The sequence below is a fragment of the Protopterus annectens genome, chromosome 2.part1 (genome assembly GCF_019279795.1).
Source record: "Protopterus annectens isolate FY-2018-M chromosome 2.part1, PAN1.0, whole genome shotgun sequence".
Classification (NCBI taxonomy): domain Eukaryota; kingdom Metazoa; phylum Chordata; order Ceratodontiformes; family Protopteridae; genus Protopterus; species Protopterus annectens.
The window spans coordinates 47,347,514-47,361,297 of record NC_056729.1 but is presented as its reverse complement, the minus strand read 5'-3'; the positions used below and the strand labels follow the sequence as shown (position 1 = coordinate 47,361,297).

The 13,784-nt window shown below is 41.4% G+C and overlaps 1 protein-coding gene across 1 annotated transcript in view; it reads left to right on the top strand.

The window, feature by feature from the left end:
- Window positions 1–13,784, top strand: part of LOC122793960 (arf-GAP with coiled-coil, ANK repeat and PH domain-containing protein 2-like) — a 930,687-nt gene that overhangs the window by 181,598 nt on the left and 735,305 nt on the right. Inside the window, exon 5 of the mRNA XM_044062015.1 lies at window positions 3,563–3,672. Coding sequence (XP_043917950.1) covers window positions 3,563–3,672 — 110 coding nt within the window. The remainder of the gene's footprint in view (window positions 1–3,562; window positions 3,673–13,784) is intronic.

Genomic DNA, 13,784 nt, shown 5'->3' with positions numbered 1-13,784 from the left:
TATTCAATATGCAGACGATTCAACTCTCATCTGTTCTGCTGTATCTCCAGCTGAACTTTATTCTTCCACCCAAAAAGTTTTTACAGCAGCAGAAAAATGGTTCCAAGTTATCTGTCTCCTTAATCCCAAAAAAACTAAATTATTACTTTTCTCTCCAACCCTTAAATCTGCCCCTCTTTCCTTTTCTATTGTGTCTGACAATGGCACTATCATTACACCTGATAGTTCCACTAAACTACTAGGTGTTACAATAGATAAACAACTAAACTTTGATTATCACATTGACCTAACTGTCAAAACTCTTAATAAAAAGATAGGTGCCCTCTATAGACTTAAGCCCTTTCTAACAGCAACCACCAGGGTGTCTTTAGCCCAAACTCATCTTATCTCTACATTATTATATGCCTCCCCATCTTTTATAAACCTTTCAAAATCTAACCTTCAGAAACTTGCCACAGCCTACCACAGCATTGCCAGGTTTGCCACAGGTTCCCCATTTCTCACACATCATTGTGTTAATATCAAAAAGCTTGAGCTTCAAAATCTCATTCTCCTACATCAATTAGTTATTACCTATAAAATTCTCCATTACCCTTCTAAGACACCCATACTAAATAACCTTGTTGTCCCTTACAGGAATCTTACTTCCCTTCACTCAGCTAACAAATTACTAGTGGCCACCCTCAAAACACACAATAAAGCTGGGGCCTCCTTGTTTACAAATACCATTGGCTCATACTGGAATAAACTTCCCATAGAACTGACCACTCTAGGCTCATCACAACTTTTCAAAAAACAACTAAGAAACTATTTTAAAACTCACTGGCTATGCCCTTGCTCGAATCCTGACTGACCTCAGCTTCCATCTCCCTTTTCAGCTCTTTCCACTACTCTTCCTCATGTCCCTATCAACTACCATTACCCCTACTCTGTAGTTCACCTACCATCCACTTGGATATTACTTTTCCTATAAATTCTACTTCTCTTTATATTACTGCAACCTATCATCTCACCTTGTATCTAAATCACCCAGCTGATGAAATCTGTTTCTTAAAACTAGTGCCCTGACAGAAAATGTTTATCAAAATTGTTAATATTGTAAATAGTTGAATAGAGTCTTGCGTGAGTTGCTGCTTTATTTCTTCTTTAATAACTCTTGCAAAGATTTTGAAACAGAAATCCTCACTCTGTTTAGTTTTGATATATTACTTTTGCACTGTTACTATGCTACTTGGGAATAGTTCTTTACATGCTTATAATTTCTATCTTATTGTGCTATTTTTATTTATTTTTATCATTATTATTTACTAGTATATAGTGGAGCTTTTCTCCTTGGGCCTCTGCTGAAAATGGACATGTATCCAGCCAGACTAGCCCGGTCAACAAATGTAAAATAAATGAAATTTGTACAACAGCAACATGGTGTACATATGATGTCTCTGCCAAACATTACAAGGTGGGCATCACTTCTAGAGCTAGACTCTCCTTTGAAGCTGCAGTTCTCAGAGGTATTCTGTTATGATGCCACCAGGAAACTCAGGGAGCTTGGGATTCTGTCCCAATAATTATATATGATAGACTGTATGAAAAAGGAGGTGGACATTATGCACTTATAACACCGAGTCCTTTTCATTCCAGTCTGTCCGGTATGACATCCATCCCTCTTTCCCTCATCCAAGCCATCACTTTTCTTGTGGGACCTGGTAGACCCACTTGAAGCCGTACTGTTCTTTTCCTATTTATGACTTCATGGTATTGTCCTCCAGGTCCTTAGCACATAGTCAGCAAACTTGATCTAAAGGAAGAGAGAGCACAAGGGAATCTTGGGAGATTTTTCTTGAAGGAGTTTGAGGCATGAGCACTAGCAGTATGGCTGGATCACATCCCGGTAGTAGTATTGGATGGACTAGGAAGAAAAGGTTGTAACATTATGATTAAATAACTTCCATTTTCAGTAATGCATCATTATTTGTTTTAGTGTCAGGAGTTCCACCTGCAAGATACAGGAGATGACTTGTTTTTCTAGAAAATAAGACTTTCCTCTTGTTGCAGTTAGGCATTGAATAATAGTAGCTTATACACAAATGTAGGTAGTGAGAGACTGTGAGATCACTCAGGATGTCTTAGCAGCAGTTTTCAGCCCCAAGGAAAATGTGAAGGGCTATTCTGATCAACAAAACTGCAAGTTAAAAAATGGAAAAAATGAAATAACTCGCCTTTTGCATCAAAAAATGTAAAATATGGTAATGTGTCTCATAAAGACATTGCCCATTTCCAACATTTTCTTACTTATATTTGCTTCAGAAAGTACAGATAGAGACTTTAACATGATACTAGTGTAGGCTTCCCGACCGTGGTATTGCCTGTATGGAGTATAAATGTCCTTAGTTTTCAGGTATGTTTTTGCTGGATGTTGTGGTTTCCTTCCAAATCGCAAAGATATGCCTTAGGTGAATTGGTGATCCTGCAGATTTACTTGTTGTGTATCTGTGTGTGCGTGCATGTGTTTTTACACACAAATGTACGAGCGCATTCTGAGATGGACTGGCATCTTGTTCAGTCTTACTTTCTGTGCCTTGCAGCTGATGAGAGCTGGTATAAGTTCTGGCCAACATCTCAACATGTCCCTGTGTTGATATACATATTTTTAGTGATAGCACTGCTGTTATATATAAATTCTATATTATTTGGCATTATCTGTCAGGTAACAGCATTGTGTAGTGCAGTAACTTTAACTTACATGTCTCAAAAGTGGGTAGTTTTTGAAAATGAATTTACGCTATGAAGTAGTTTTAAATTTCTGCATTTCAGTTAGTGAATGTGTTGATTTAACTTTGAGTAAGTCATGTAAATAGTGATAATGTAGCAGTGTTAATATCTATGTAAGTTACTGTCATGAGGAAGTGTTAATATTTCTGTTTTAGACAACAGAATTCCAAGCTTTAGTTTGCTGTGGACAGCCTGTTAGTTTATTTTAGGTTGTGGTGCAAAAGCTATCCCTATACAGAAGACATGCTGTATCTAGCCATCTTAACATTGGCCTAAGTTAATGAGAAGTATCTGATAAAAAGGCAAATAGTTATCTGAGGTCCGTCTTGCTTGTGTTTTCCATCGCAAGAGTTGTAAAATGTTTACTAGTGCTGTGATCCTGTAGAGCCACAGAAAGGAAGGCGCATGTGGTTGCTGTCTCTTAGTGAATAAGAAGGGCAGCTTCATACATGGAGGGCTTGAAGGAATGTGAGTATCCCTCATATAGTTGGGTTATTGCATTTGTCTAGATCTGGTTGATGGGTATGTAGAAACCAAATCTTTGGTCTGCTTATCATTATGATCCTAGGCTTGACTGCATCCATCTTTCACTGTTAAGCTAATGAGCGAGTCAGGTGGAGGTACTTTTGATGAGAAGTCATCTGGATTAAAGTAGTTTGGTATAAAAAAATATAGTATTACAGTTTGGTAATTCTTTATATCCTTTATTTTATAAGCAACAATTTGTGCACTTTTAATTGCAGTAATAGTTTTATTTCCTTTTTCCATTTCCTTACTGTTGTAATTTTTTTAGGATAGCTCTGTTGACTCTGAAATAGAGCTTCTAAGCAATCCACTGAATGACATTCCAATTGAAGGATATCTCTTCAAACGTTCCAGTAAGAAAATCAAAATGTGGAAAAGGTAAATGTTGATGCAGTTTGTAAAGATGGTTTAAGTACTTTTACAATGTTCATCCTTTTTACTCTGTCTCAGGTGTGTGACTACCTCATAGGTTCACTGCATTGAACCTGCCTCTGCGTTGCATGGGGTGCTGATGCAGTCAGACTCTCCAGTGATTCCGCACCTGACTCCCTGTCCAAGCAGTACTCTGTGTGTGTGTGTGTGTGTGTGTGTGTGTGTGTGTGTACATGCAAATGTACTCAAATGCATTTTAAGAGGTACTGGCATCTTGTTCAGGCCTACTTTCTATGCTTTGCAGCTGCTTGGGAGTTGGAATTGGCTCTGACTCCCCATCAATCAGAACTTCTATCTACTTCTGTGCTTCTATAATATGCAACATATCACATACCACAAATACCTGGCTGCAGCTCTCAGGTGTGTTCTGCAGTACAGTGTCACATGTCCAGGCACTGGATGCATCCCCTGAGAAGTCCAAACATACACACACACATTTGACTGTGGTCAAAGTCTCCAGATGTGCTTTGTTGGATGCCATCTCTGTCACATTCTGCATCACCTGCAACACATAGCAGTGGACACCGTTACATGTGGCCTGCTTCCTGCTTCAGTAGGTACTATATAACCTGTCCTGTTTCTTTGACAGTGTGCGCAGATGCTAACTACATGACCCTCAAGGATGCCACCCTGCTGAGTAGCTGGTACAGGTTGCACATGTGCCAGCTGTGGAAACCATGGAAGCTGCTTGGGTGACACACAGACACATTGTGTATATACCCTGTGCATTCCATACTACTTGGCAGTTGATATACCAGATATTGTGTGGAGCAGGTGGTGCCATGTTGGGAATGCTGGGGTAGTTATTGGCCCCCAGGGTCCCAGGAATCTTATAGAATTTCTGTATGGAGTTGGTTCTCACCTCCTTTGTCTATGGAAACTATGGATGCTACTCTGTATGCTGCAGCATCATGTCAAGTAACTGTTATAGGATCCAGAAGGCTAATGCCTACAGAATCTTTAGTGTGTCCCCTGTCATATGTTGAAAGGTCATTTTATAACCAGGATGGTTCGTACTACAGAAATCTTCATGTTCACATGGTCAGGCAGTCCATTCATCCTCCATGATACCATATGTGGACAACATGTTTATTAACTTCTCTATCTTATTTCAGTGCTTTCATTTGCATGAGCAACCCTTTAGAAGTAAACTTGCCTACTTCATTGAGAACTGCATGTATTTCTTTAATGTTGAGTTATACATTTGTGTATAGTGTTGCCTCTAAGTACATATTTTTCAATAGCTTGTTGAAAACATTTTTTTTGGTACAGAACCCTTGTTGGTGAACCTTTGGCTCACTATATTTGTGTAAGGTCTTTCGGGCATTTGTGATTTGGAGTTATGCCAAAAAGCTGAGAGACAAAAAACAGAGGCTTAGTTAATTCTCTTACAGTTCTCATACTACTGTCCATCAATCTAGTAAGTCCTATGGCTGTTTTTTCCTGCTATGGATATGGTCACAGAGAGAATGCATATAGAGGACAAGTCATGCTCCCTGAGATCTCCATTTTGTTTTCCTTTGTTCAACAAAAGCAGGGTACTTTTATTGTTTCCATCGAACACGATGACTGATGATGTATAGGACTAGAAAACTCGAGCATTTTTAGGACAGGAGCATTGAATAGTCAGCTTTGTCAGCATACCTTCCTGACCCTTAATCCAATGTACAGCTGCCTCATTTGTGAATTGTTAACTTCATTCTTAAAGAAGTCTGATATATCCCTCACCATCTTACCCCCCTAACTAACAGAACTATTTCCCCCTATCTACACCCACCTTATCCATTCTTTTATAAAACCTTAACCTGCTGTCTAACTCTTCTTATAACCAACTTCTGTAAATATGACTTCTACTCCAATGTATCCAATATTCCTAGCTATATTTACTACTATCCTCACCTCTACCTACCTCCTCACTTCCTTCGAAAAACAGCACCATTACTTTTTTAATCACTCTCATAAACAAACAGCTATATACACCTCTATACTCACTTGCAATCTGACCTATATCACTTCCACTCCTACCTATCTATTACCCAAATACCACTGACTCTCCCACTTCAAATATAACAATCTTACAATAAAAAAAGATAAATATCTATTTTTTCTAAAATATAACTTACAAATAAAACCCCTCAGTGTCTCCTTACTAGATGGGGACCTCCACCCCAACCCTGGCCCAGCCAAACCTGCTACCCTTACTACCCAACCTAAACTCCCCTACTCACTCTTAATAGGACATCTGAATATTTGCAGTCTTAACAATAAAGTAGCCCATCTCCATGCCCTTTTTATAGATACTCACTCCTTTGATATCCTTTGCCTGACAGAAACTTGGTTAAAACCAGGAACCAAAGACAACGAAGTTACCCCCCAAGGATATAACATAGTTAGACTTGACTGAATAAGACAAAAGGGAGGGGGTGTAGCAGTACTATTCAAAGATGGATTCCATATCTCCACATTACCATGTAACCCACCTCATGATAGCAATGCTGAAATCCTGGCCACCAAACTCCAAATGAACCCAAATAAAGCTTTATATATTATCTGTATCTACCTACCACCTGGCAATAACATCACCATTATCGAAGGTATACTAAACTGGATATCCTCAGCTTACCCCCAAGAAACAGTAATACTAGGCGATTTTAATACTGACTGGAAAAGTGTTAATGCAGATAACCCCACCTCTCACATTAACCTCCATGGCTTCACTCAAACAATCACCTCCACAACCAGAATCAACAAACCAAACAATAAAGAGAGTACCTTAGACTGGATACTTATAAACAGACATAAATATGCCTATAAGGTAGGCACTCTCCCAGATGATTTAAGTGATCATGCTTTAACCAACATTATTAAACAAAAACATGATCTGCCTAAACCCTCTACTTTTAGGACTGCACGTTCTAATAAACACTTCAACCAAGAATCATTCCAAAATGAACTCAGTGCCTGTAACTGGAACCCCTTAAAAACTCTACCACTTGATGAAGCTATAAAATATCTAAACACTGCGTTTTTATCCATCCTGGACAAACATGCACCTGTACGGTCTATCCGTATGAAATCCAAACCAGCCCCCTGGCTCTCTAAAGAAACTAGACAAAAAATTCTACTAAGAAACAAATCCTGGGCTAAGTGGAGGGCTAACAAAAATATCTCTGATCAACATTACTTCAGGGAACTGAGAAATTGCACTGAAAAGGCAATTCTTATGGACAAAAAGAACTATTACTGTAAGTTACAGCAAACTCATCAAAATAATCCCCAAAAGTTTTGGTCCAGTATAAACAAACTCCTTTCCCTGGACGCTCTCACACACCTACCCCTCTTGACACTGATCCTAATACCCCCCTTCAAACTGCCAATTCATTCAATACCTTCTTTACAGAGACCATTCAATCTCTAGCTAGTCAACTAATCCCAGATAACTCAAGCCCTTCTACTACCAGATCATTTTCTCTACCAACTTTTAAACTGCAACCCATCTCTACTACTTTCATCTGTAAAATCATCCAAAAACTTAAACCTAGTACCCCTTCTGCCGACCAAATACCATCAGAATACCTGAAAAAGCAGCTAAGGTAATTGCATACCCTGTATCCATCCTCATTAACAGAACCATTAAAGAAGGAACCATTCCTGACATTTGGAAAATCTCCCATATTATTCCCCTTCATAAAGGCGGCAATTCAAATGATTACTCTAATTACAGACCAATAGCTCTATTATCTCCTCTATCTAAAATAATGGAAAAATGCATTCACCAACAAGTACTACACCATTTATCTCAACATAACATAATAGCAAACTGCCAACATGGCTTTAGGCCATCACATAGTACCACAACTGCTCTACTATCTTTTATTGATACCTTCAACAGAAACCGCGATAACAATATCCTCTCATCTGCTCTATTTATTGACCTCTCAAAGGCTTTTGACATGGTCAACCATGCCCTCCTCATCAACACTCTAGAATCCCTTGCCTTCGATCACCTGACTATTAAATGGTTCAGATCCTACCTTAGCAATAGGCAACAAGCAGTTCTCTGGCAAAACAATACATCATCCTTCCAGCCAGTAACCCTCGGAGTCCCTCAAGGCTCTATTCTAGGACCACCGCTCTTTTCATTATTTATCAATGACCTCCATCTAGCACTCCCACAAGCCACCTGCATTCAATATGCAGACAATTCTACCCTAGTATGCTCAGCAAACTCCCCTTCAGAACTACACTCTCTAACCCAAGATGTATTTAACATAGTAGAAACATGGTTTACTAAGAGATGCCTCCTTCTCAATGCTAAAAAAACTAAGCTCCTCCTCTTCACACCCACCAATAAAACCTTACCCATTGATTTCTCTGTGTCCTCCAATAACAGCACTATCATACTTCCTGATACAACCACCAAACTGCTCGGAATAACTATTGACAATCACCTTACTTTTGATACCCACATAAATAACACCATCAAAACTGTCAATAGAAAAATTGGTTCCTTATACAGGATCAAAGCTTTCCTCACCCCTATAGCCAGAACTAAAATTGCTCACTCTCACTTAATATCAACTCTTCTGTATGCTTCGCCCATATATACTAACCTAAAGAAAAATAATCTTACCAAACTAAAAAATTCTTATAATAACATTGCCAGATTTGCAACCGGCAATCCCTTTAGAACCCACCACTGTTTGAATCTAAGGCAACTAGGCTGGCTGGAACTTCAAAACCAACTGATAGTATCCCAACTCACCATTGCCCACAAGATCTTCTACCAACCCAACAACACTCCTATACTCTCCAATCTCATCCTCCAGTACAAAAATCTTAGCTCCCTGCGCTCTTCCAGCAAACTCCTTGCCTGTATATGCAAGTCTAATAACCTGGCTGGAGACTCTCTTTTTTCTAACACTGTTGGAAAAATCTGGAACCTACTGCCAAATGAACTAACATTACTTTCTTCCTTGCCTCTATTTAAACACAACCTCAAAAAACACCTAAATTCTCACTGGCTATGCCCCTGCAGCAATCCTGACTAATCTTCTTCCTCTCTTCTTCTTTTTCTAATTACACCTCCTGCTACTTCTTATTTCTTCTACTCTTACTTCAACTACTTATACTCTAAATTGATTGTTACATGCTCACTCCTTGTTTGACTTACTAACTGTTGTTCCTAATTTGATATGCCTAAAGAGTAATTCCTACTCTATATTATTACTACTTCCTACAAGGCATACTTTTTAATTTTAAACATTATTTACTTGTAATTTTTATTTTTATTTTTATTTTAATCCCTGTGGATGATTTTCTAAGTTGTATAACTGCCGGAGCTTTTCTCCCCAGGCCTCTACTGAAAATGGAAATATATCCAGTTAGACTAGCCCGGTTAACAAATGTAAAATAAAAAATAAATAAAAAATAAATAAATCTTGTCTTCTCAGTTCATTGAGTCAGACATACATGAGGTATACTTTTCTCAAAGGTCATCTCCAAGCAGATTCTTCCATTGCCAGAATAACTTAAGGACATACAAATCTTTTGTAACTAAGTGTACAATTGTTCATAGGTGTTTACTTGGCTAACAACCACATGGGCCTTTTTAAGCCTAGCTATGCATCGCAATTATCAAGATGCTTTACCAAGGAAAGACAATCTTGGAGATGTTCACATGACTGTTATTATTTCTCCATTATTTTTTTCTGCTGCCTTTTTCTTAAGAACTCATCTTTCATTGTCAAGAGAAGTACTGGCCAGTGCATATATCATCTGAAGTAGTTTACTTCATTTGCTCTTCAACCTGTAGGTCCTCGGATCCATATCAGATCCAACACTGCCACATTTTCCAGCTATGGCTCTGAGCTCGACGGTCCTCCTCTTACCCATAATCTTCTTGTCTCCCTTCTCCCTTCAGATCTCTTTTGCCGCCTGAGAAGAAGCAGTGTGGTCCGAGATTCATTGTGGTAGTGTTGCTGTGTAAAAAGTGATTTTTGACTTTTTTGGACTTTTTTACCTATCTTTTCACTCTTAACCTTTCTGTACCTTTTTGGGGTTCTTCATAGCTTGTTTCTTTTATGCTTTTCTATCTTCCTACCCTCTTTTCTGTCCTCATGGTAGTGTGTGTGTGTGTGTGTGTGTGTGTGTGTGTGTGTGTGTGTGTGTGTGTGTGTGTGTGTGCGCGTGTGTGTTTCCTTTGAACCGGCTAAGGTATGGCGGACGCTCCGAAGCCTGGTTTCAAAAGGTGCACAGAGTGTGGCCATAAGCTTTCCTCGGCAGATGGCCACACTCTGTGCATGATTTGTTTGGGGGTGGCTCACCTCCAGTCCCCCTGTCTTATTTGCGCTGGGTTTAACCCCAGAGCACTTAAGGGCAGGTGGGACAAACTGATTGTCAAGGGCCTGTTGCCCTCCACTGCTGGGATGGATGTCCCACTTTCCCCCACTAAGAAAGCAGCGGCTGCTACTTCATCTTCCCCTTCCTCGGCCTCTGGGACTCACCCTCCCACCAAGATGCCTGGGGAAGGGGATAAGATCAAGAAGGACTGGCCTCGCAAGCGCTCCCTTGACTGCTGTTCGGAGGCCGGCCCTCTGCCAAAGACTAAGCCTGTTTCCAGGCCGGTTTCACCGTGGCTCAGGTCCCCAAGGTTCTCCCCTGAGCCCGAAGTTCTAGTTAGCCAGTCACCCCCAGGCCTTCTCCCCACCGGCTCTCCCGGCCCACTTCAGTGGCGTCCTGCTCTACCCAGAGCCTATCTGAAGCAGAGATGGACAAGATGATGTGGAGATTTATCCACACTCAAATCCAGATGGGGGTCTTGCCAGGGCCTTCTCCCACAGGAGCGGGCACATTCGATCCAGTATTTAGATCTATCACTCCTCCCTCTTATTTTCTGGTACTTACCTAGGGCATCTACCCTTTATTACCTATGGGGAGTATTTGCTGGTAACTAAAAATGGTTGTTTGCTTTTCTTTTGTATTTTTTACTAGCAATTTGAATTGCCTACCTATTTGGGGGCACCTGACATCTGGGGCAAGAAAAAATGAAGAAAATGGCGTCGGCTGCATCTTATATACCCCTGTCGCACTGACGTCAGGGAGGAGGCAACAGCAACCGACGCCGGACCAAGACTTTGGAACTCTGGCCGACTGCGGGACCGCCTGACTGCAGGATAACCCAAGTGTAATGACTGCAGCAGTGTTTATACTCGAACATCTACATTTATGGTAGGTACAAAACTGTACTTTCTTTTTAGTGCCAAAAAAGATCAGACCAATATTGGATCTGTCCCAATTGAACCTGTCCGTAACCAAGACAAAATTCCGGATGGTCATGATTCAATCTATTCTGCCTTATCTGGAAGACAGAGACTGGATGTGCTCGATAGACCTCCAGGATGCGTACTATCGCATCAAGATGCACAGGTGCTCCCGGAGGTTCCTTCGCTTCCGGCTGGAAGCCAGTCATTACCAATTTCGAGCCCTTCGGTCGCACCACAGCTGCCTGGGTTTATTCCAAGGTAATGGCAGTAGTAGTGGCTCACCTGAGGCTTCAGGGCATTCGGGTCTTTCCATACCTAGATGATTGGCTCTTTTGGCCCTTTACCGCCCCCTCAGAGCATCTATTATGTCAGGCCAGAGACTCCTTCCTTCAGTTAGCCAAGAAGTTGGGCATTACGATCAGTATGAACAAGTCTGCTCTTCACCTGGTTTAGATGCTAGATTTCATTGGTTCATGGCTGGACACAATACAATCGAAGGTTTTCCTTACCTCAGACAGAATACGCAGCTTGAGGCTACATGTATTACACATTCTTCAGACCCATTTAGCAACAGCCGAAGCAGTGTTAAGAGCTTTAGGTTCTTTGGTGGCCACGATAAATCTTCTCCCCATGGCACACCTTCATATGCGGGTACTGCAGTGGACTCCAGCGGTTCAGTGGTCACTGTTCTTCCCTTGTCCTTTCCAGTGAGAATTTCAAAAGTGTGCAGGGACTCCCTTTGGTGGTGGATTCAGTCCCCGTATCTCCTCAAGGGACGTCCTTTTCACCCTCCTTTACCCAAACCACGGTAACCACGGACGCCTCCGTACTTGGGTTGGGGGGGCATTGCTCGGGAAGGACAGTCCAAGGCACTTGGTCCCCTTCCGAGACTTATCTGCATGTCAGTGTTCTAGAGATGAGAGCAGTTCTTCTCGTGTTGCAGGCCCTCCATGCTCATCTTCCTTTGGGAACGATTGCAATTCAGACAACAACATAAGGGATAAGATCTGATATATCAACAAACATCAGGAAACCAGATCTTATCCCTTATGTCAAGAGGTCATGAAAGTGTGGGAATGGGCGATCTCCACCAGCCGTTTTCTGGTGGCAACGCACATCTCTTGATGGTCAAACATCTTAGTGGACAGGCTCAACAGATCTAGCCTGATGCCTTACGAGTGGTCTTTGAAGCCTTCAGTAGCAGAACAGACCTTCCTATAGTGAGGTCGTCCTTGCTGTGATCTATTTGCATCTCCTTCCAATGCGAAATGCAGTGAGTTTTTCGCTCTGAACCCTCCGCCGGGGGAAGCTTCCAGAGATGCTCTGATTCATGCTTGGCCTCCTGGGCTTTTTTATGCATATCCCCCTCTTCCCTTCATGTTGACATTTCTGCAGAAAGCCCGAAAGCTGGGGAGCACTGTGATCCTCATCACTCTATTCTGGCCTCGACAGGTTTGGTTTCCCTTACTCAGGTCTCATCTAGTTGTTCCACCATGGACCTTGGATCCGGTCCCAGATCTGCTTTCACATCCTTCGGGGATTCCTCCTCCAAATCTGGACAGTCTGAAGCTCACTGCTTCGGTTCCTATGATTCTTAGGACTCCTGGCCTGTCATGTCCTGTTAAATCCATTCTGGTGGCAGCTCATAAATCGTCCACCAGAAAAGTTTATTCTTTGGACCCTTCACTGCACCGCTTTCAGCGGTTTTAGATTTTCTAGCTAACATTTTTCATCAAGGTGCTAGTTCCTCAACGGTGAAAGTCCAACTAGCCTCCATTTCTAATTTTCATGTCGGGGTAGACATGTCTTCGTTGGCTTCTTCTAAACTTTGTAAAACCTTTCTCAGAGGTGCCTTTCTACTCAGACCCCCCAGTTAAGGACCCCATTCCTCCATGGGACCTCACTTTGTTGTTGCAGGCATTGTTTTTTCCTCCTTTTGAGCCTGCGGCATCTGTGGATCTATAATTTTTGACCTGAAAAAAATGCCTTTTTGGTTTCCATTACATCTTCTAGAAGGGTGTCCGAGCTTCAAGCTCTTTCTATCAAAGTCCCTTACATGATCTTTCACAAGGATAGAGTGTCGCACTAATCCGTCCTTCCTTCCCATGGTAGCTTCGGAGGCCAATATTAATCAGATTATTAATTTACCAGTATTTTTTCCAAACTACCAGAACAAAGGGGGATACAAATTACATTTACTGGACGTACACGGGCAATTGAGGTTTTATCTGCACAGGGCTAAACCTTTCCACAAGTCTGATCAGCTTTTTGTGTCCTATGCCAAGCCCTTCTTAGGTAAACCTGTATCAAAAGTGATTATTGCTCACTGAATTTCACAATGCATTGGCCGGGTGTTATTCGGATAGCGGTTTGTCTTTTCCAGGAAGACTGGAGGCTCATTCTGCCCGATCTATGGCTACCTCAGCAGCTTTTTTGTCTAGGGTCTCTTTGGATGAGATTTGTTCAGCTGCTACTTGGGCCTCATCTCACACCTTTATTTCTCATTATAAACTGGATTTGGTCTCTAGTAGTAGAGCATCCTTTGGTTTTGCAGTGCTCTGGAATATCCTTCCATGAGGGCCTCCCAAGAGTTAGGTAGCTGGGGACTCTGTCCCACAGGTTGAAGAGCAAATTAAGTAAACTACTTCAGATGAAGAAGCTATGTACTCACCATAACATTCCATCTGAGTAGTTCTACTTCATTTGTCTTCAACCGTTCCCCTCTCCTTCCCCTAACCTTAGGGATATGACATGTCCTTTGTTCTGGACAGTTATTGCTGGGATCTTTGGTTC